Source organism: Pteropus medius, unplaced genomic scaffold (genome assembly GCF_902729225.1).
Source record: "Pteropus medius unplaced genomic scaffold, Ma_sr-lr_union100, whole genome shotgun sequence".
Classification (NCBI taxonomy): Eukaryota; Metazoa; Chordata; class Mammalia; order Chiroptera; family Pteropodidae; genus Pteropus; species Pteropus medius.
In genome coordinates, this window is record NW_024354875.1 from 33,140,203 (window position 1) to 33,164,064 (window position 23,862).

General features: G+C 39.4%; 1 protein-coding gene across 4 annotated transcripts in view; it reads left to right on the top strand.

Annotated features, from left to right (window-relative positions):
• The window catches only part of MAP3K20 (mitogen-activated protein kinase kinase kinase 20), a 154,281-nt gene that overhangs the window by 126,369 nt on the left and 4,050 nt on the right, over positions 1-23,862 (top strand). Inside the window, exons 15-19 of one of the 4 annotated variants that reach the window (XM_039855520.1) lie at positions 1,488-1,550; positions 2,520-2,612; positions 17,843-17,959; positions 19,984-20,058; positions 22,479-22,629. In XM_039855520.1, the coding sequence (XP_039711454.1) occupies positions 1,488-1,550; positions 2,520-2,612; positions 17,843-17,959; positions 19,984-20,058; positions 22,479-22,629 (499 nt within the window). Of the gene's footprint in view, positions 1-1,487; positions 1,551-2,519; positions 2,613-4,026; positions 4,093-5,601; positions 5,833-10,143; positions 11,459-17,842; positions 17,960-19,983; positions 20,059-22,478; positions 22,630-23,862 lie in introns of those variants that run through there. The other 3 variants (XM_039855521.1, XM_039855523.1, XM_039855526.1) reach the window with 3 other exon arrangements.

Genomic DNA, 23,862 nt, shown 5'->3' on the forward strand with positions numbered 1-23,862 from the left:
AGAGATGCCAAGAAACACACGCATATAGAGAAAAAGCCCTCGTTGGAAGCTTCCGGATGGGGTGGGATCAGTGCAGTGTCCTTTTCTCCCAATGCAGGGTCTACCCTGAGCTCAAAAAAGAGGGGCTTGGTGGTATTCGGGCGGGGGGCGGGGGGAGACTCAAGATTCCCCTCAAGCTCCCAGATGAATCTGTATGTGCACATAAAGACAATTGGGTCCCAGAGGGGTGAGTCACAAAAGTCAGGCACATGAACCCTCCACCTAACTGCTGGAGCCAGTGACCACTCAATGAGGATTTGGCCAACACATGACACTCCATGAAACTCAGCTGGGTCGTGCGTAAATCTGACCAGTAAGCTTATATGACAGGGAAGGTTGAGAGGAAAGGGGTCATGGAAACTTGCTCTGGGAGGGTCCTGCATACACACTTGGAGTGCTAAGGATAAATAATGCTTCAAGCTGAGCCTTTCCAGTTGAGACACCACATGAGTACCTCCAGACCAGAGGGAGCCTTCCTGGTACTTGTCAGTGTGCACACACACACACACACACACACACACACACACACACACACACACACACACACACCCTTTTGGTAAGAATGGGCCCTCCATTCTCTGCTTTTTTCACTAAGACAGGCACAAGCATTGTTGTACACCATCTCAACGAGTCTCTTGGCCCTTAAACGGTAGGTCATAACACTAGCCCCTGGAGCCCTCTCTCCACCTACCCATCTGCTACTCGGCTGTCCCTTTAATCCTGTCGTGGCTCCCTTCTCCCCGGTGCCTGGAAGCCCTCATGTAGAGGGGCTGTGTACAAGAAATAGGGCTGAACATCCAATAGGTGTTCATTACATTGTCAAGTGTCAACAGTTTTCATTTCACTTTTAAAAATGCATCTAATTTTTCTCACGTTGGCACTTTTTTACTCTCTACGTGATATGTTCAGTTCACAGAAAAGCTGGATTATACCCGATGAGTTTAAAAAAGAATCATAATTTAAATTGTCCTCCTTTCCTTTAAGAGTTCTTTGTGCTTCATTGGGGGAGGGAGTGTTGGACACATATCCATAGAAAAGCCCTTACAATGCAACCAACCCTTTAGTGAGATTTCAGCCTTAATGAAAGTCTCTGGTGATATATTCATGTTCTTTGTTGTTTTTCCCACATTTACTCAGGGTGACAACTGCATTCTATACACTAGAACATTAACTTGTCACTACTTTACCAGTATTTGAAGAATGGTTTTATTTATTGTTTAATGTGAGATTTAACATCTTAAATATCTTCCTGTTCCATTAAATAATTACAAACCGCATATAATACTTTGAACAATCAGATTTATTCTCAATAGATGTTGGATATTAACATCTCTAAGATATTTTATGAACTACATAAATAAAGAATGCCTTTATATGTGCACAATAATTTTAATCCTCTGTTGGCATTATCGGATCATTAATAAAGTCATATGATTTTTTTTTTACAGTCAGCCATTGAGAAATTAACCCATGATTATCTAAACTTGTTTCACTTCCCACCACTAATTAAGGTAAGTCAGGTATTTTCTTACTGAGAATATGCTGCTTTTATTGACATATGCACCTGTCACCTCCACACCTACATTTGCCAATGTCGGAACAGTTGTTTGAAGTGAAATTTAATCATACCTGTCCAACAGAAGGCCCTTTGAGTGAAGCTTAGAATGTGCCTAAATTGAACGCCCTTGTTCTTTGCAAGTTGAAATATTAACAATACATTCATGATAAGACCCACAGATGTCACCTTAGTGGCTAGAGGATGGAGGGGCAAACATTGTAGGGGAGGACCTCTGGCCTCTCACCTGTCTCTGGAGACTTTGTCTAACTCAAAAGTCACTGAAGGAATTCACACACTAGAGCTTTGTATTTTCACTTGTATATGGTGAGAGGTTTATTGTTTGAACAACATGTTTGTATATTTGACATATCATTTTGAGTATAGACTGAAAGTATATGGCATACTTTATTATAAAATTAGTAGATACTTGCAGTTAATACACAGAATTCTTCTCATTCACTATCAATTATGATTTTCCTTCCCTAAGCCCTAGAAGGTTCATTTGTTCCTCTGCTTGGTCCTCCATCTGCATATGCTCTCAGAACTGCCTGATTCCTCTTTGGGGATAGCTCGTAAATATTTTGAGTGTTGTGAAACTCTCAAGGTAAAGTCTTTCAGTGCATCTCTAGGTATTAAGTGCATTTCTAGGATAAAATTGCACAACGCAAGATGCATTGCGAAAATGTAACAGGGTGACATTCAATCTGTAGTGCATGAGATAAATCATTTGGGAAAGTTCTCAAAGGCTTAAGATGTCGTTTCTCTTGCTTTAAGCAATTATAATTTGTGCCTTAATCCAAAAATAACCAAAACTTAAACAATAGACAAGAATGGAAAAACTAGTGCTGAGAAATCATCTCTTTTACATGAGAAGTAAAAAAAACACTATCTAGAATAAATGGTGCTTGATTTTCTGTTTCAGGACTCAGTAGGTGAACCTGAAGAAAATGAGGAAAAAATAGTGAACCTTGAACTTGTCTTTGGTTTTCACTTGAAACCAGGAACTTGCCCACAGGTAAATAACATTTTAAATTTCTTGGATAAATTTCAACCTAATTTACTCTTTTTTCTCTTCTAGAACTCCATGGTTTTATATACCCGCCCCCCACCAGCTAGTAACTTAATTCTGAGTAAATTTATAGACTTTATAAAATAGACTTTAGTTGAAAGGCTGCCAGCTGCCTCTGTAATCCAATCTAGAAATCTTACTCTCTCGTTCAACTCAAGAGTCCTGTGTGAGGCCACCCAAACCATCAAGGAAACTCACAGCAAAGCATGCACGGGGAGTGGGGCGGTGAATACCAGAGTGAGTGTTTATGCTGGTTGGCATCACAGCTTCCTGTTTCCTATTTCTGAGGGAGAATCAGTTTTTAATATGGAGAGTAAAACAACACCGAGAGTGGAACAGTAGGCAATATGCAAACTCAAAATATCAGCTCTAAATAGGGCGGCAGAACATTTGATCAAGACTCATTGAGTCAGGCTTTCACTTTGTTATATTTAGAGCGTGGAAAAATTATTTGGCATATGAATTGGAATCAATAGGATTGTATTACTTTGGATTACCATACATGGCTAGTAATAATGATAATTTCTATTAATTGAGCACTTACGGTGTTCCAGGCATATAGTACTGAGGTGTCGATTATTATTTTCCACTCATTTACAAATGTGGAAACTGAGGCTCTGGAAGGTTAAATAACTTGCCCAAGGGTTACACGGCTAGCAAATCGCAGAATACGGATCTGAATGCAGTGCTCTCAGATCCCAAAATCAAGCTCTTAACTGCTGTATGATTTGTACCTTTCCTTGGAGACAGCCCAAAGACCTTGAAAATGTAACTCCTCCTAACCTGTAACTAGTTGCTCTGGTAGGGCTAGTGTCAGCTCAGCTGGCCCACTGGCCCTTCACTAATGAAATCACACTTATCCCAGACTATTTCTGGAACCAGTGCTTGGGAATGACTGGAAATTGTTGTGAAGGGTCGAGTTTCACCTGGCGCTTCTCCAAAGATAGTCTTTCTAGATCCCTGACGGTCTGTTTTCCCTGCACTGCTGCAGGTGTATTGATGCTTTTGCTGAATGGAAATCTCTACCTCCTTTGTTTTAGCCACATAACCTGGTTGAGTGAGAGCTGCTCTAACTCCAGATTCCTTGTATGTGGCTAATTTTCTGTCCTGCAAATGAGCCACCATCTATTGATCCCTGTTGTCAGAAGCAGCAATAGAAAAGGGGTCAGGACAGTAAGTTCCTGTCTCTCCAACAGCAACCCAAGGCCCCTTCCAACCCTGAAATTCTGTAGCTGTGGGCACTCCAGGTCCATCTCATGGTAAACAAATTGCACATTTTAATTTGCCTTCTTTAGTATCCTCGACTCCATGGTACTCAGTTTATGAGAGCTCTGTGTTTAAATGTTTTTATGGCTCATAGGTGGTAAAAGAAGGAGGAAGAGTTTTCTTGAAAGAGACTTGTCAAGAATAGCCTCAAACAAGAAAATTTTCAGCTAACAAAGAAATGACTTGTTACTGTAGAAAACTGAAAAATATATTTTTAGTAAAAATTAGAAGCTATAAATGATTTTGATACCAAATACCATGGTCTATTTTTGACCATAACTGTGTAGACTTCTTGAGTCATTGGTTATCCACAAAGCCTAAAGTCACTGCAACTTCCGATATTCTGCTGCTCCTCGGTCGCCCATGCAGAGTAATGATTTCATCTATTCATTTGGCACGCATTTATTGAGGATCTTCTGTGTCCTGGCTCTATGTTCACAATACAAAGTTATGAAGTACAGTTGTGGCTTGCAAGGAACTCGTAGCTTATCAGGAGAAAAAGACAAAATCAATGAATGGTTATAATACAGAATGATGCATTTTTACAACATCAAGCACATCATTCAGAAGCACGTGGATGAGCACCGAAAACAGATACAGAACAGAGTCAAAGGAGGATCTTGAAGTCTTCTTGGTAGAAGTGATGCTTGAACTAAAATTTGAAAACGGTTAGGAAATAATAGTCAGGGAGAAGACTTTGAAGGCAAAAGGAACAGCATGTTTAAAACCTCAGAGGCATGAAGCCAGGAAAACACAGAGAGCTTTTCTTTAGGCTAATTTCTCACACCTCAACTCAAGCATCGCTCCCTCGGGGACAACTTAGCATGGAGCATGTGGTGAGAGTTAAGGCCAGAGAGATGGCCAGAGACCTGAAAAACAACAGTCTTATGTGCTAAGCGAAAGAATGTAAAGATTTTTAAGCAAGAATTGATAGGATCAGATTTACATTTTCAAAAGATCTCTCAAAGGCACAAAGGAGGATGAATTAGAAAGGAGATGGGTGAGTGAGACTTAGGAGCCAGGATGGTGCAGTGGTTTCTAGTGTGGCAGCAGGATAGGATGTTACAATGTAATAAGTCAAAAAGCAATATATACAATGTGGATGTAATACCAAGGTGCTAAAAGCATAAAGTGACCAGAAGGGGTGAGTGTAACCAGGAAATGCTTTTTTGGAAGGGATGAATTTTGAAACGGGGCTCGAAAGGGTTCATGGTTGTTTGCAAATAATTTCCTGAATATGATGTTTAAAGCTTACGCTTAGAGAGTACTTCTTTCTAAAGAGCTCAGGTTATTTCATAAATGTCATCTCATTTATCCCCTTGGCATTTCTGTGAGATGCATAAGGCACAGTATTGTCACCGCTGATTAGAAAACTGATAGCAAGAGAAAGTGTGTCACCAGCCTAAGCTGAGGACAAGGCTGAGACCAGAAATTATATCTTTATTATAGCCTTTGTATTAAACACTTGCTCTCTCTCATACCTGATCCAAGATTTCTGAGCCATCTGTAAACTTTCATAAAATAATACTAGAATAAATTACTGTCCAATTCTAAACTACCCAGTTATGCCAGCCTAACCCTTGCATTATGAAATACTTTCTCAAAAATGTGCCTGAAATTGAAATTTCAATTCCTCACATGAAAACCTTGTCACTTTGACCCTTAACAGTAGATCCCAAGAAAAAAAGACGTCCTCAAAATCCCAATGAACTGAGTTCTCACAGACCCATCTTCACGGAAAAGATAAAGCCTTAGCCTTGTCTCCATGACTAGAAAAGTTACAAGAGGACACAGGAGCTTGGAAGTTCTCTCCAAACCTGAGTTTGCATATCAGGAAGATTTGCTTGACCATTTCACCTTTTCTTTTACAAATGAAATTAAAGATGTGTTCTAATGGCGACCATTGGGAGTAATATATGACAGTGACGCTATCATGAAAATAGCAGCTACATTTTCCCATTGCATCTGAGAAAGCCCACCAGCTAAATACCATCTAAAATTGGTATGTCAGTTCAGTAATTGACCTACCAAGAGGAAACAATGAAAATTCTATGACCTTATACAAACATATCATTGTGAGACCTGTCAACCTTTTGGTCTAAGATTTCAAATTAAATTCCTTTTGGTCAGCCTCATTTTACAACCAGATGGATTATGACACAAAAGTGAGGATGGTTCGCCCAACCGAGCAAAGCTATTCTCATTTGAGAGCCTGTGCCTGCTGTAGTGGTCAGGAGCCGCTGTGCGACACCTTGCCCGTGGTCTTGGTCTTACTGCCACACCCTTCCAGAGAACAGGCTCTCACCAGACCGTAGCACCATATACATGTCAAGAATTCTTCCCCAGATGAAATGGCCTCTTTCCTTTCCTTTTTTGAGACAACTGGCCAGAGAAAACGATTAGACCAAAGGCTTCACTGACAATTTAAATTAATAATGAATGCGAATGAGTTTTACCCATTCACTTTGACCTGTTTCTAAAGAGTACAATTGTACAATTAATGATTAATTTAAATAGCATTGTCTGTTGAGGCAGCCTTGAAGTTATGACAATGGAATTGGCAGAAATTGGGTCTTTCTCGGCTCAAGTATCTTGTGCTAGGGGCTTACAATGCTTGGGTCTTTCTCGGCTCAAGTATCTTGTGCTAGGGGCTTACAATGCTTGTAATTATTATGATTTTATACCTTTATACTTTGGCAACTGTTTGCAAACATTTTTCTCGTGTAATTGTGACGACCCACCATCACAAGGAGCATTTATACCCATATCATCCCTGGGAGGAAACTGAGGAAGGGAGTGGTAACTTTCCTTACCCAGAATCCCTACCGAGTAAGGGGCAGCAAGAGCTCGACCATACTGTCATAGTCCCTTTTTTGGAAAGTGATCAGCGTCCCCTAAAATATTATATTGCCAATACATAGGTAATAAAAAAGCAAATTTTTTCATCAGTGCCTTGTGTTTTATAACCTAAGGCCTTCGACTTGGCACAAAGTAAAGGGGTTTCCAGAATCCCAGGCAGCTTCATGCGCTCCCCAGTGTGGCAACCGCCCTTTTTTATTGAAATATTAGGCTACATAGAGTTTATTATTGTATCTCTAATAAATTCACCAGTCAGGAATATTGAGTCTCAAATTACCAAGGAATAAACTATCAAATCACCCAGAAGTTTTCTCACTAAGATCTTTTTTGAGATTTTGCATCATAAAAATCCAGAAGCAGAGTTATGAAGGAAGTATTTGGGAGGCCATCCATTCCTCGTGAATGCTAGAGTCACACACTTTGTCCCTTGAATCCTTGTTCCCTGTCCTCCCCAGCGAGGCAAGGAAACCTGCCTGGGCTGGGCTCCTAGGGGTCTAAGTTGATTACCTGCCATAGAAAAGAGACTGGGGTTAGGGGAGAAGCCTCGGAAACAGCACCCCGTCTCTCCCAACACTCTGGCTAGAGCTGCCCTTAAACAGAGATGGGCTTCGCTGCTCTAGTGCCTCCCGCCAGGTGACCATCACTATCGTTTTCTTCTTGAGAGGTATTTTGAAGAGGCAAGTAAACCAGGAAGAGAACATAAGAGAAATGCTTTTGAAGAGGTGGAAGCACAGTTACCTGCCCATCAGAGCAGAAAGCTTTTCCCATCCACCTTTCCTTCATCCTCCTCCCACCCTTGTCATGATCCGCTTCTCCCACTCCCCACCCAAAGAAATTGAGTCAATAGTTCTGCATCTCCAGTTGTTTCATCTATAGGTTTAAAGCAATGATTTCTATAAATACTTTCCACTATTATTGTGCTTTTAGGTCTTTATTAGATTGCTTATAAAATGTTACATTTAATAAACTTAATTGACTCTCCAAGCCCTTTCTCAGAGCACTGTGAATATAAATAAACGGTCAGACAGGGCCTTTTTTCCTATTGCGTAATTTATATAAATGGATAGATAAACATGAATAAAATAACAAGGCATAAAGAAAAGGGTTTTGTAAGGAAGTAAAAAGCCAACACCTTTTATAAATTTCAGAACAGCTAAAAGCGGGGCTTTACTTCGATATATCTGGCATTTATTAAAAATATAGTGTAGGGAAATTTATTTCCCATGCTCTACTATTTTGAGTGTGGGAATATATGTACACTCATGTGTTTCTGTGCCTAAGGTTGCAGCAGTAGGGTTCTATAAGAAACATAAGGTTGCAGCAGTAGGGTTCTATCAGAAATACAAGTTTTCATTCACAGCGAAGGAACAAATCCAGTTCAGAATTTGACTACATGACTTGCTGCTGATTTCTAATTGAACTGTGGCCATGAACTTCATACTGGCCAGGCAGCCGCCTATGGAACTAGGGCCAAAATAGAAATGATGCTCAGTACGTTCTTGTTGATGGACCAATGTGCAGAAATGACATGCCAGAAAATGTCTAACGACTGAAGAAAACAGTCCTGACTTGTAGTGTTTTACAGATTTCCATGGCGTAAGTATTCCCACGATGGCCAATTTCAAGTTACCAATCTGACATCACTGAACTTGAAGTTGGGAGATGTGAGCAATCACCCCATGAGAACTGGCTCCAGTACACTATTGGATCACTCTTAGTCTTTTTAACCAAGATTATGAATTCCTTTTAAAATAGCTAATAGCAAGGAAGTATATACATGATAAGACCTGGGTTTGAAGAAATTACAACACATCATTGCTGGTTTCCAGCTATAATAATATGAGTAGTTAGCTCAAAGAGAGCTCCAGTCTCCCACTGAATCCATTGTTGGCTTAGGTCTCCTTGAGTCACCACTGGCTCATGTAGATACACTAACCATATTGTATGAATCAAAGATTAGGATCTGTGTTTGTAAAGAGTAAGAATATACTTATGGACACAGAGAAACAAAATTTAAATTTGTGATTGTCTTTTAAAAATGTTGGAACAGTCATCGTTGTTGACTTCATGACGACAGGCACAGTTGGTGATAATAGAGGGGACCTCTGCTTTCAGAAGCAGGTTCTCCAAAGCCTCTGGGGATCCCTGTATGTTCTGCAACTCTATAGGTTTAAAGCAATGATTTTTATAAATACTTTCCACTATACAAGGGATAGATTATTTGAAATGAAATTAAAAGCACTATGCTGGAAAAGGATTTTTAGGATTTGGACTGAGACTAACTCAACCAGTAAACGATGTCTACAAACTAGGCCAGTGTTTTTTCAAAAATCCTATTTCTTGGAGTCACTTCTGGAGTCATGGGAGGTAGGAGGAGAATTTAGTACATAAAAGAGTTGTTTTTATATTTTGAGGGTTCTGGCTAGAAGTTTATTTACAGCCCGTTTCTCAGTATTACAAAAAAAATTGAAGCAGTAATTAGGTAAGCAAGACCACCTTCTATATTTAAGAAACTTAGTCTGGGATAGAATAAATTCATAATTATTCAAAAACTGATAGCAAGACTTACTATTTTTTTTCCAAGATGAATACTTAGTACCTTCCAATTTCAAATATAGTTTAAAAAAATTAAAAAACCCTTTTCAAACATGTCAACTAATATTTGAACCATTTTAGGTAGTCGAGTGTGTGATACATCACATGAAAGTATGTCTCACTTGATTTGTTTCACTTTATTTTAACATTATCCCTAAAGCCCTTTTTTCATACATAACTCAAATAACAACCCCCAAAATGCAGTATAACAACCTTATCTCCACTGGTGTCTGGTTGGCACCAATCTGCCCTGACCTTAGACACAAGCCATTGTTAAGGGTATAACGCATTTACATATTTTGCAATAAAACATCGGTTATTTGCATTACTGTGTCAAGTTTTATTTGATTCTTTCACCTAAAAATGACTCATTTTCCTTTCTTGTATTTTAAAAACCAACTACTCTAAGCTTGTTTGAGAATAATCAAAAATTGCCCATTTAGCTAGAAGTCATTTTCTTTTCAAAAGGCAAATGTTATTTAATCTTTCAGCTGTTCATTGTGCCATCATAAATACTTTCTTTTCAGCACAGTTGTGGGGACTGAAATGAGCCCACTAATTGCCTCCCATTTCGACTGACATGTGGTGGTTTAGTGGAAAGAGAACACAGCAGGGAGAAGGAAATAGGAGGCTGAGAAAATGAGAGCTAATTATTTTCACTGCCTCATGTCAGGCTCTGTGTCAGCCTTGTTTTTACAAACTGGAAGGTTTAGCACTAAATAAAACAAACTGGCGTCATGTTTTTATATACTGGCAGTGTCATGGAAGCAGCTGCACATCTCAAAGACAATATAATGCCTGCGTTCGCATGGACACCATCTGACAGACACTGTGAGCCACGGCTAATGAGGACATCACAGTGGTGCCAAGTGAAAGGTGCTGAATTATGTATGATTCTTCATCAGTACAGCAATAGTCCTGTACATCATTATGAGACATTGTTTTGCCGAAGAGATTAAAACATTCTTAGTTCCAGACCCTGCAACCTATACGCACTGAAAGAGGTTATTAATGGAATTTTTAGGGAGAGTTTCTTGCGGATTTCTTTTTGGTTGAAAAACAAATCTCATGGGACAAAGCCGTGATGGGTCAAGACACTGTATAGATAAAGAAGAGAAGCAAATTAACCATACTTGCATTATCTTCCTTTTAAAGGCAGCATAATAAAATAGAGTGTAGCAGGGTGATACATAATGATAAATAACCCAGGTGCTGTCACGGGATGTTCTACTCTCCTGCCTTTAAAACAGCAGGTTTCAGCAGCTGAGCTAGATAATAGCAACGCATGTAAAGGCGCCTTTGGAGGCCTAAGTCATCAACATCTTACTACTTTTAATAACCAGCATGACCAACATTTCTATCATACTTTTATTTCATCTTGTGTTACTTCTCACATTTCACAACAGTCAGTCGCCTGCTATGAGATTGTTTCCCTTCCTCACCCTCTTGAATCTTAAAAAGTTGATTCCAACCTCTGTATTTTATAAATTTTCAAATGTTTGCTCAGTGCAGGCCTTTGTCAGGTGGAGGGGCCTCTTTGCTAGAATCCTGCGTGTTCTCTGGTGATTTTACTTTTTCTTTAGATTGGGCATGCCCAGGACTTAAGTTCCAGTCCCAACGCAGCTAAGTGAACTTGCTGCAAATCTCAACATTTGCTGAGCCTCTGTCTACTCATCTGTAAAATGGGACAGTGCTATTTCTAACAGCACTGTAAGACTGTGAGGATTAGATAACATGACTTAATCTTAAAAACATTATTCTGAGTGAAAGAAATTGGACATATACAGTGCCTACTGTGAATTTCAATGTCGTGAAGTTCTAGAGCAGGCAAAATTCATCTATGTTAATAGAAACTGGGGGAGTGGGTTCCTCTGGTTGTGCAGTGGGAATCAACTGGAGAAGGGCAAGGGAGAAGGGCATTAGGGAACTTAGTAGAGTAGTGGAAACAACTTGCCTGATAGGGTGGTTACACTGGTGTAAACATCTGTCAAAGTTCACTAATCTATGCACTTAAAAATCTGTGCGTTTTATTGTATGCAAATTGTATCTTAATAAAAAGATACGTCAGTTGGTTTTTTGTTTTTTCTTTTGTTTTTGTCTGTAACCTTCAGGTAGAGGTTATCTGTACGAGCCTGAAAGCCTGATTTGGGGTCTGTTTCCTTCTGAAATGTCCTGAATAATCTTGGCCCTAGATTTCCAAAGATTTATCTATGGTGTTGATATTTGCAATAAAATTTTGGTAGGGAAAAAAGTGGAGAGAGAGATTGTTGTCTATGAATTGCCCAGAATTTAAAATAGTATTGATAGTTTAATTTTTGTGCTGCCTTTAATCCTTTTTTTTATTCAGAAAATTTACCTGTATCTTGATTATTTCTTTTTATTCTCTTCCTTTCTTCCTTCCTTTTTTTTTTTTTTGTATTGTGTATTGTGGGAGGGAAAAGGGATGTCTATGTGTCTATGTTTGGTATCACTTATACTAGTTGGAACTCCAAAGAGTTTGAAACAGCTTGCAAAGAATATAATAGTGATTTCTCAGTAAGAGATACTTAATTTAGTATTAACTAAGTGTTGTTTAGGATTTTATCTTCACAGTGTTGAGAGTTTCTGTTTTACTTGGCCAGTAATCTTAATTCAGAAAATTTTTAAACATAACTGGCAGTGCTGAGGCAGTTCAAAGGAAATACTTTCTCATCCTCCATTAACCATGCACTTGCTCCTAAAATTATCCAGGTATTTCAGCAGCTGCCCAGATAACAGGTACATATCCTGGGCACCCAACATAATTGTCATTTTTTTATCAGTTTTAAATGCAAAACTTTCCCTTTCCCCAACAAAAAAAAAACCCTGTGCTCTAGGCATGTTGCTGGGTAAACACACTGTGCTATTTCCCCAACAAAATTTCATGTTTCTTGTAGATTTGCATTGAGAGGCAGATTAGCTAGTGGAAAGGTTTAGAAAATTGTTTGTTTGTTGCGGGGGGTGGGGGGGGAAGGGGGTTGTTGCTATTCAAAGTCCTAACCAAAGAACTTCTTAGTGCCCAGCTCTGCTCCTGTTGTCAGTGCCTTTTCCCTATTGATTACTAATTAGCACTCCCTAGAAATGTGCATCAAGATAAAAATTTGAACAGTGGGAATGTCCCCTTGGATAGGAATCTAGTTATGTAATAAAAACCCATGGTAGTCAGGACTTGCCCCATGATCTGCTTGTGCAGCTAGCTAGGAGTGAGTGGTTTCCGGTTTGGAAAGTAGAAGTCATGTCTAGCCACAAAGCTTAACCCAGGAGGGAGGTATTTGTGATTCCAGACACTGGCAAAGCAATTAAGAAAGGGGGCATACAGACAGTGGAATGGAACCATATGTGCTTTTAACAATGATCTTTTTCAACAATGGAGGGGAGAACTGGCTATGTTAAACTTATTTTAGAGACTCAGTATTTCCATCTCTGCCATGGAGCCTTTTAAAGAAATTCACCCAGGTGATTTGGCCTATTTGTTGACTTTGGAAGATGGAATTCCTTTGTACTGTAATTCTTACTTTTTGATAGTTTAGGATTCAGAAAAGGCTGAGGGGAAAAGATTGGTGCTCTCATAGCACCAAGAGGCTACTTTGGTTTAATTCTGAATGCCACCACTTGCTATCTGTGTGAATCTTGGTTAAATTACCTCATCTTTCTATGCTTCAGTTTCCACATCTGCGATAAGGCTCTCTCTGGTTGTCAATCACATTCCGTAGCCATTGTACCTCCAGATGTTTGATGTTCCTGTTGGTAGGACTGCATCAGAATCTGTTGACACAGGAAAGGGCAGGATTAGTGTTGTTATATAATCCACCTATGTAAGAAGATACAAGTTTCTTCTTCTATTTATTTCATAAAACCAGCCATTATATTGCCACCTGGCTGTACCTTCTTTTTCAACTCTGATCATTTCCGGACACCAGAGCTATTTTGTATCCCCAAATTCCTGCCCAAGATAGATGTTCTGACCAAGACAACAACCATGTTAATAAAATATTCAATTTGGAAAAAAAAAAAACAGATGCTCTGACCCAGGCTTCCTCATCTGGCCAGATCCCTATTTTAGACACTCTTATACCTGCCTGCCTATGAAAGCTCACTTACTTTCCAGCCCATTCCCTTAGGTCACTGCTAGATGATGGGCCAGCTAGTCCAATAACAAATTGGAGCTCTGTTGGTGACCAGTATTGGTGAGAATGATAATCGCTGCTTTTTAAGCTCCTAATTTGGCTCTGGCACAGTGCTGGGTACTTTATTTATATTATCTCATTTAATCCTCATACGATACAATGACCCACTAGTGAATAAAGAACGCTGAGGTTGGGACAGGTTACATAACTCGGCTAAGGTTGGCAGTGGGGGCGGGGAGTGACAAAACTGGAATTCAAGCTCAAGTAGTTAGACTTTAAACTTGTGATCTTTCATCTTCTCCCTCTGCTGCTCCCCCACTAACGGCTCGATGTGTAATATTTTTCTATCTTATTTTCATTTTAATAGCAATCTTCAACACTTTAAACCAAATGAGTGAATAACAGGGCCATTTCAGACCACCGAGGGCAAAATGGTTTTGGAAAAGGAATTCTCTGAGGCCCCGTGGGCTCTCTCAGAAAACAGAGTTGTCTGCTTTTGATCTATGCCTGTCAGGACTGAGAGTCATTCACAGACGTCCGAAGCGACTCTTGAATGTTTCCGATTCAAAAATCAATACGCACATTTCTGTCACTCACGTCAAGCCAAAATCAATAGTCCACCTGGGTAAAAGTGAACAGTTTTTAAAACAGAGTCCACGTTCCCATTACCTGGTTCCTATCACTACCGAGAAACTGAAAATATAGCAATTGTGCATGTAAAATCCTATATTGGGTTTGTTTATAAATATGTGGAATTGTTACTTTTAGCGATATTACTGATTTAACGCGTTACATGATATCTCATCTGGAATTGGGTCCTGTGGAATTCAGTAACTTGTTTAAATTCTGATGGTTCTGAAGAATGCTCACTGACACCTTCTGACTCACTGGGTAACAAAAATACCCAGCGTACCTTAGAGTAATTTGAAATCGAGCAGAATTTAAAGAATTTCATTAACTTGTGGATTACTTTTCTTAACTAGGTAATAATTTAATCATAGATGCCCTGAAAATGCCTAAGAGTTAAACAGCAGGGCAATTACAGATTAAGTCAATAATTCAGGCGAATATTGTGTATTCTCTTTCTTTCTAACTCAGCTTTATAACAAGCAGTACCTGGTTTTTAATGAATGGATAATGCCTCCCTTGTCTTAGAACTTCTTTGATTATAGTTTTATTGCTTCTGTGGCTATCTTCTTTTATGGTCCAGGTAAAAGGCTTTCTTTCAGATAAAAGGACAATTTAAAAAGTAACATGTCTGTAACCCGATTATGTAGATCTGTTTGTGTTTCTCCAAGTTGGACTTTGGGGAACAAACAAGCAGTTGCCACGGTCTGATTTTCTAGCTTTTTTTTTTGTCATGTTAGCAAAATATCCTCTGGTCCTTCTCCCTCCTGCCTGTCGTCAATCGCTGGTCCCATTATGGCGTTCTGGAAGCCGTCCACTGAGTCCGTCCTGCCACCCCTCCTAGCTGGTATCTCCTCCAACTTTGGAGCCAGGCCACCTTGCGGTGTTACAATCCCACCTCCACCACTTATTGGCCTGGAATCCCTAGGAAAATTCCTTAATCGCTCTGAGACTCATCTTTCTCACTCGCCTAATAGGAAAATAAACCTGACTTGCAGGGTCGTTATGGATATCAAATAAAATAGCACAGTGTACGTACCCAGCGACAGGCCTAGAGCACAGTAAGCACCCCACAGTTATGAGTCCCTCCCGTCAGCCTGCTCTCACCGTAGAGCCCCTCTAAGTGTGTGTACTTTGGGGCACGAGGTCTTGGCATGCGGGGATGACATGGGAGAGCGAAGCAGAGGGAGTTGGGCATTTGCACTCAGTTCAAGGTCTTTTAAACTGTGCTTTTGGCAAACAATTCTAAAACTTGGCAGGCAAAACAAACAGAACTAAGTAAACTCAGCTTTTGTAAGGCTTTTTATTTCAGCCACTGCCCGGGGGAGGCCCTGGCTGTTTCAGGGAAGGGCCTTCATCACTCCGAAGAGTCATTATCCCGCACAGTTATCTCCAGGCCCAGGTTGCTGGGGTAGCAGTGGCTCCAAAACAAAGAAATACTTGGAGATTCGTAAATTCTGAGTGACTAATTTGACTGATGTTAGCCAAGAGCTGGGTTTTCATGTTATTGAATAGACCTTTTCCTTCATTAATTGGCTCTCCATCTTGTGAGTGTGGCTGGGCAAAAGGGGTCAGTCCCCTCAGGCCTGGGCCCTCCTTGGCTCTGCAATTTGTCTAGAAGCTTTCCTAAAACATCATTCTCCCCCAGCTTCCTGTTTAAGCCAAGAGGTTTTCAACAGCCTCTTTGTTAGTGCTCTTCCATAATAATTCTGTCTGGGCTTGCTCAGGAAACAGTCCAGGTCTACTGCTAGGACAGCATTTTCTAGTTTCAGCATGTAAAAGGCTCAGTACCTTATCCTTGATCTTTCAGAATCCTTCAGTCTTCAAAGAATATAAGGGAGAAGGTGAATTTATGGTCCAGGGGTCAAATCTGATACAAAGACAAGGGTTGATTTTTCCTTTTAATTGCATACACAGTGTTTAGACCCCCATATCTTTATTATGACATTTTTCATACAGTAAAGTTGAAAAAAATTTTGCAGTGAACCTTCGTACACCCACCCCCACGATTCCATCATTAACATTTTACTCTACTTGCCTTATCACATATCTGTCCATCTATCTATCCTTTTAACTCTCTATCAATCCTTATTTTTTATGCATTTCAAAGTAATTTACAGGTATCGGTATACTTCCTTCTAAATATTTCAGTATGCTAGAGTTCAATAAGAAACGCACGTGTCGTAAGTATACCTTTGCTGAGTTTTGACAAATGCATACACCTGTATAACCCAAGCCCCTATCAACAGAGCATCAGCACCCTAGAAAATTCCCTCGTGCCCCAGCCTCTTCCCATCTGCAGAAGCAGCCACTCTTCTGGGTATTTTTCCACCAGAGATTGGTTTTGTCTGTTCTAAAAAGTCACGTAAGTGGAATTCTCAGTATGTTCTTTTTTGTATAAGAATTTCACTCACTATAATGATTTTGTGATTTATCCATGTCGTTGCATGCATCAGTAATTTGTTCCTTTGTCTGGCTGGGTAATACTCCATTCTATGACTGACTAGACCACAATTTATCCCTCTCCTATGCTGAACACTGGCCTGTTTTCAGTTTTTTTGTTTTGTTTTGTTTTTGTTTTTTTGCTATTAGGAGAAAGCTGCTCAGAACAATACTGTACAAGTCTTTTTTCAGTTCCCTTGGGTAAATACCTAGGATTAGGATTCCTGGGTCATAGAATGGGTATATATTTAGTTTTATAATAAATTGCCAAACTTTTCCCAAAATGACTTTACCATTTACACTCCCACCAGCAATCCAGTAGTTCCAAATCCTGGCCAACATTTGATATTATCAATCTTAGCCATCTGCTGAGCGTATAGTGGTATCTCAGTGTGATTTTAATTTACATTCCCCGGTTACTAATGGTGCAAAGCACATTTTCATTACATGGTGCTTTTACTGGAAATTCAATTAACATCATTTGAAAAATCAAGAGATTTCATATAAGAATCCAGATATTTAGCCTTTCATGAAACATTGCCGGACCTAGCAAGGCTGGGCTCATATTCCCTCATGGGGACAATCAATAGATGCTGAATGGTGGTTGTCCCTTTAAGGCAGTGACCCTTTGATTCCCCAGAGTCCCTTATCCTCTCCATAACTCCCCAATACTTAGGCCAGTTATCAGTCGCCGTACATCATCACATTTACAGTATTGTTTTTCTTCTTGTTAAGAGGAAAGTAAGCTCTTTCTCGAACCCATGTCATTATCAATTCTAGAAAAGTGAAAGATAATCAAGAGGGCCTTATTATTTCAAAAAAAAAAAAAGTGGGAAGACCATATCCCTTTGTGTCAGTGAAAAAAATATTCCTGCAATGTTTAATACATAAATTAAATGGGTGGATTTTGAAAGATTACAATTTAAGGCACTATAATGAAACTGCCTGGCTTTACTCATTTTTATTATCTGCCTGGCCCCTTTAGGATTTTGAGTTTGCAACTCCTATAATAGAACACTTAAGTTGATAAATTATGTCTCAAGACTGCCCTAACTGGGGTTATTGAGTTATATAAAGAGATCTAATTTTATGTCCTTTTATTGAAACACACACACACACACACACACACACACATACACTCCAACAATACTTCATTTAGAATACTTCATGTGTTATAAAACATTGAGACTAAAAAAATTTGTTTCACTTTCTCAAATTCTATAATTTTGTTTTTAATTCCAGGATTGTAAGTGGAAAATGTATATGGAGATGGATGGGGATGAAATTGCAATAACCTACATCAAAGATGTGACATTCAACACTAACCTACCTGATGCAGAGATTTTAAAGATGACAAAGGTAGGGTTCTATTTACGGCTTAAAAGCTTTTTTGAATTCATGGATATCAAACAAAGACATTAAAATACCCCAGCAGTGTGCTTTTGTGCTGTCGATGCTCACATCAGCTCAGCCTCAAGCTGGCTGTTGAAAGGCACATTTTATTTAGCAGATTGAGATCATAATAGTTTTTTGTTAAAATTCCACTTATGCTGTATGAACTAAAAAGTACTACAGAAAGTGTCATTTCATTTTTTTTTCTACATTTCTTGATGCTTATTCTGTCATTTACTAAAGGAAAGAGAATGCTAAAGATGAAAATATTTACCTTGAATTTTGAGTCATTTTAAACTTTGAAAACTTGTAAGGAGGAAGGCTTTCTTGATTGTATTCAATTTCTGGAAGGACTGCGATGAGGTTATTCATGAGGGCACGTGTTGAAGTCTTCATGGCTTGCTGGAGTTCATGCTTATGAATTCCCGGAGTGGCCAGAGAGAGCATGTTCCTTCTTTATGATCAATGGTAGAAGCAAGCCCATTAAAACACTGTAGAAAGACGTACAGAAATGCTTAGCTTCTCCTCAAAATGGAAAAAAAAAAAAAAATTAACTCCATTTCAGTCACACTGAAAAAATGCATCTGAGACTTCGATTGTAAAAGGTCAACAACTTCAGGTAAATAACCATGATGTCAATAGGACAGTCACCCTGAACTTCACATGAGCCATTAACTCTAATACACTATTAACTGTGTATTTGGTTTCAGTGAAGAAAATGGGGTTGGTAGCAAAGGAGAACCAGGGTACATAACACAAGCGGGGAAGTGAAAAGAGTCTTCAAAGCCACAGCATTAGACTTGCAAATGTGTTCCCTTCCCAGGCATAAAATTGCTAAACACCCAAGTTCTTTTAATTTACAAGTGTGTTCATCAAGTAGATTGATTTGATATTCATTGTTGGATTTCCCTGCGTAACCGAGTTATTTTAATGGTGTTATTTATTTATAAAGGTTATGATCCGGGTTGAACTTTCCCTTATTTTATTGGGACCTATTGTTTTGAAGTCTTGAAAACTGGACAGGTACTTCTTTGCTCCCTACTTGTTCCAATTCATTGCTTCAGTGTCATTTAAAAGCAAGATCCAAGCTATTGCCTGCTGACAGAAGGAAGTCGCTCACGGCAGAAATAACAGGGTGTGGTTGTAAAACTGAATACAGGTGTTTTTGCTATGATGCCATATATGCATTCCTGAGGACACATCTGCAAAAATCACACACCAACATTAACAGAGCTTATGGGGAAAATAGCATGAGGCCAGACCGTTCAAAATATGTAGAACTTTGTAACACCAACGGAAACAATAACCATCCTAATTAAACAAACAAACCCTGTTAAATCTTAGCTGCATTGGCTTTGTACCCAGCTCACAGCCAGTCAGCAGAAATGAAGGGAGGGATGGGTAGGGTGGATGGACAGTAGAGATTCATTTCTAATACAACTACTTTTCTTCAGACTTAAAATAGGATCCAAGGCGTAGGCTTCTTCATTAATCTTTTGTTTTAATATAGTGGGAAAGTGTCTCCATGGTTTCATTTGCATGCACAGCTTGGCCAGATAGTCCAACATATCAGAAAGCAGTGTGATTGTGGAAGCAACTGAACCAGCCACTGCTTGCATTCAGGGAAGGCACTTCTGGGTTTTATATTGCTAAAGGTTGCTCTTCAATGTGAGAAAGTTTTCTGCTGATATTTCAAACATTAGCATGAATTACTGACCTAATGATAGGATTGAGGGATACATCAGAAAAGAAAAGACTATGGGAGACCAAGACTAGCTGTTTATAAGTATACGAAAGGATGTCTTATGAAAACCAAAATTCCAGACATTAGCGTGTTGTAAATACATGTGAACCAGCATGACCCTCCGTGATAATCTGAAACTATGCCTTATTTTCCAGTTGTGTATGGCAAAGCTGGCCTCAAAGGAGCATACCTGGTAGCAGGGCAGGCTGTATTATGGCACTACAACATCCTAACTTTTGTTTTTCAGCCCCCATTTGTAATGGAGAAGTGGATTCTAGGAATAATGGAAAATCAGACTGTAGAATGTACTGTCACATATGAGGTAAGCTTGGGACAGGGTGGGATGGAGGGGCCGATGGCTTTACCCTCAGTTTCTTGATAGGGATTTATTTGCTCCCACAGAGTCCTTAAAATTTATTGGAAGAGGTGCTATTTAACCGATATGAATATAAGATGATCAATATAATGACTCTAACAAAGTGTTAGGAAGGAAAGAGAACAGGATACACTTACCTGGATAGAGATTGAGATGGTAATTCGTTCATGCATCAGTTAATGATTGAGCACCTTTGGCACGTGTCAGAGTGGAAATCCGTAACAGTGACCAAAACAGAGCTTTACTTTCTTGTTGCTTATAGAGTTTAGGGGTGAGGGGAGATCAGTGATTCTTCACGAAGACAGACACAACTTCTGCGACCACCTCAGAGAGGGTGGTCTACTATCAAAAACAGATTCCATAGATTTTATATATGGAAAATTACAAAAACTTTTTAAAAATGTTGTTAAAATTAAAATTCATATGTTTAGCAAATACCTCCTGACAGATACTGTTCTATAGTTAGGATAGACTAAATTTATACTCTTTTGAAGCTTATTTTCCAGTGTGTTTTTTAAGGGGCGGAAAATATATAATTAAAAGGTAACACATAATGTCAGAGAGTGATAAGTGATAACCAGAAAATAGTGAGACTTGAGCACGAGATTGTGTGACTAAGGAATTCTTCTGCTCTGAGAAGGAGGCAGCAAGAAACAGCAGAGGAAAGGCAAGTACAAGTTCCTGAGGTACAGAGGAGGCTAGAGAGGTAGGAGGGACTGGATCATAGAGCCTCACAGCCAAGGAGAGGAGTTTGGATTTACCTATAAGCACAGTGGGGAGCCACTGGGGTGTTTCAGGCAGCCTACTGCTTTAAATAATCTAATTTTGTTTTGAAAATCAGCAAGATCTTCATGGCTGATGGGACATGCAAGGTAGAGAAACCCTATGGGAATGGGGCAAAGGGGAATAGTTATAGTCTTGGCACCCATGCAGATATTAGAATGCATTTACCATCAATAGGATGTGCTTTTCACTCATTCAATTATTCATTCAAGAAACAATAAGGATTTACCCTGACCTAGGCACTGGAAGAGAAGCTTACACCTGGTGTATCTTATTAACCTTGTGTACATACCAAAAGATAGATAGCATTATCTTCATTTGGCAGCTACAGAAATTGTCTAGGAGGGATGAAGGAAGCCCCTGGGTTTGAGACATCAGTGACATTGCTGGCGGAGTTCCACCCAGGTCCTCTGACTATCCTATCTGTTCTCTTCCCTGCAGTAAGACGTAGGAAGTCAGCCTCATCTTGGACTTCACGCACTGCTGCATTGTGATGGTCGTCTGAGCCACCAGAGTTTGGCTTTGCAGCATTAGAATTCTAAACCCTGGCCAGTTCACTTCTTCAGGGTGACCCAATGCTGGAAGCCGATAATATGACAGCGATCATTTATCCTCACCAGCAAGGGTGCATAGCTTCTCAGGGATGAGGCACCTGAGAAACAGCATTGTCAAAGTGTTGCTTGCAGGTTGTAAAACCTAAAAGAGATTGATTGGTCTTGAGGAACTTGGAATCTAGACGGTTCTAGCATCTGTTGACCAGTCCCCACCACCCAGGAAAAGCCCTCTTTTTACTAACTCAGCCAAGTGTCATGTCTGCAGGCCTCAGTCCGTTCTGGAGACACACCACGCCACATTCTTTTCTTCCTTTCCTCTCTCTCCCCTTCCTCCTCCTCCTCTTCTCCTCAGACTCCATGATGATATGCCACTGGTGTCTGTAACTGTTACTTCAGGGCTTTGTAAACACATTTTCATCACCTTATTGAATCCTGAGAGGCTCTTTAATCTACTCTGATTTGTGACACCTGGTGATTAGGGAAGTTTCAGGACAAGGACGTGGTGTGTCTTTTTCAAATCCTTATTCTTAACTGTCTTGTCTCACTTTTGCATCTGTTGCCCTGCACACCCCACGAGGGTAATTAGTCCCACCCGGCTACCCACAGTCACCCAGACTGATGATGATCAGAGGCAGCCTTGGGCAAAAAATGGTGGTCAGATTTTTATTTATTAAACAAAATGTCTGTTTTCAAGTACTGTAAACAGAAGAAATTGTTTTTCATTTTTTATTAAATAAAGAGGTAAGCTGAGATTTGCCAAATATAATAAATTCCAGGAGAAGACAGCCACATTTTTAATGACTATAATCCACTAAAGAATAAAGTGCTATAATCTGCAATAAAGTGGTTAAACTTTTCCTTTTAATCAAATTATCATGTTTAGGCAAACTTTACGAATATTTCCCCTAACGCATTATGAGAGTGTTCTAAGGAGTTAAACTGAAGTTATATAATAACCCAATTTTTCTTTCCTTTCTACTTTATAAACGTGCGTATGTTTGGTCACGGGTTACTCTTTTTTTCTTGCAGAGCGATGTTAGAACTCCAAAAAGCACAAAACACGTCCATTCAATTCAGTGGAATAGTGCGAAACCTCAGGATGAAGTGAAGGCCGTCCAACTGGCCATTCAGACGTTATTCCCCAACCCAGAGGGCAACCCTGGAAGTAGGTCTGACTCAAGTAAGTTAGATGTGTGCTAGACTAGATTCCAAACACTTAAGTACCAAATTCTCAGACTGGGGACGAGTGCCAGTCTGTGAAGACATGTGGCTTTCTAATGTAATACCTCCTTCTATTTTTAGAATATTGGTTTTATAAACAGATTATATGGAGAGTAGTATTTATGGACTTATAAATATGAGCATATTATAAATTTCAATATTGGATAACTATGATAAAAGGTAAAGATTGATTTTTGTTATTTTGGTAAATAAAAATATGTATATCTATTTATATAGATATATATTTAGTTTCCAAAATTGTAGATAACGATATGAATCTTCTTCAATGTCCAGCAAACATACCTATGAAGACACCGCTACCACTGGGGCAACTTCTTGAGTTCTGAACACCACGGATACATCAAAGCATAGGAATGACATGGGGAGGGAGGGATGCGGAGGGAAGGGGAAAATAAAGGTAAGAGAGGATAGAGAAAGAGAAAACATGAAATGTGTATGATGGACAGTGGTAATAGTAATCACAGATGGTATAAAGAAACAATTGAGAAATAACATGGAGGAAGGTCAGCTGACTTGCTAGTAAATTGGTCATCGTTCGGTAGATTTGGGAGATTCTGACCTTCACCTTTGTAGGTCCAGAAACTCTAATATAACCTGGAATTAGGCTCTGCGGGACTGAACCAAGCTAACAAACACACAGGAGATGGATTCATAAACTCTCATGCAATCCACTTTTTACCATGAGAAGTACACCTGCCAAAAAGAACCAGAATTATGTGTTTTCTGATCAGTGCATTATTTTCCCGTTAAGAAAATATACCTGAGAAGCTATGTAAACAAAGTACCCTGATGGCTAATGTCACTGAGTTATGAGAGCCTAGCTTACATGTCCTCCACTATCAAATTCTTTGACAGCATGCTGGATCTGCCTTCCTCTGTCAACATAGTTAATTTGGTTACTTTCTTTCACAATTAATCACAAGAAGGTATTCTGACTACTATGATTGGGCTTGAGTTTTTACCAAGTTTTCCCTGCCACAAACATTTTCTAGATCTCTTATGGCATGCTGTCTCTACACATGATTAACCCATAGAGTAAGTGTTGACCCGCACTAGCTACTCTCTCAGGAGGCACTCTGTTTCTAAGTTCTTTTATTTGCTGATTCAACAATCTTGTGTTGCATGCCTACTATCATGTCTTTAAGGACTTCTTACAATAATAATTTTCCCC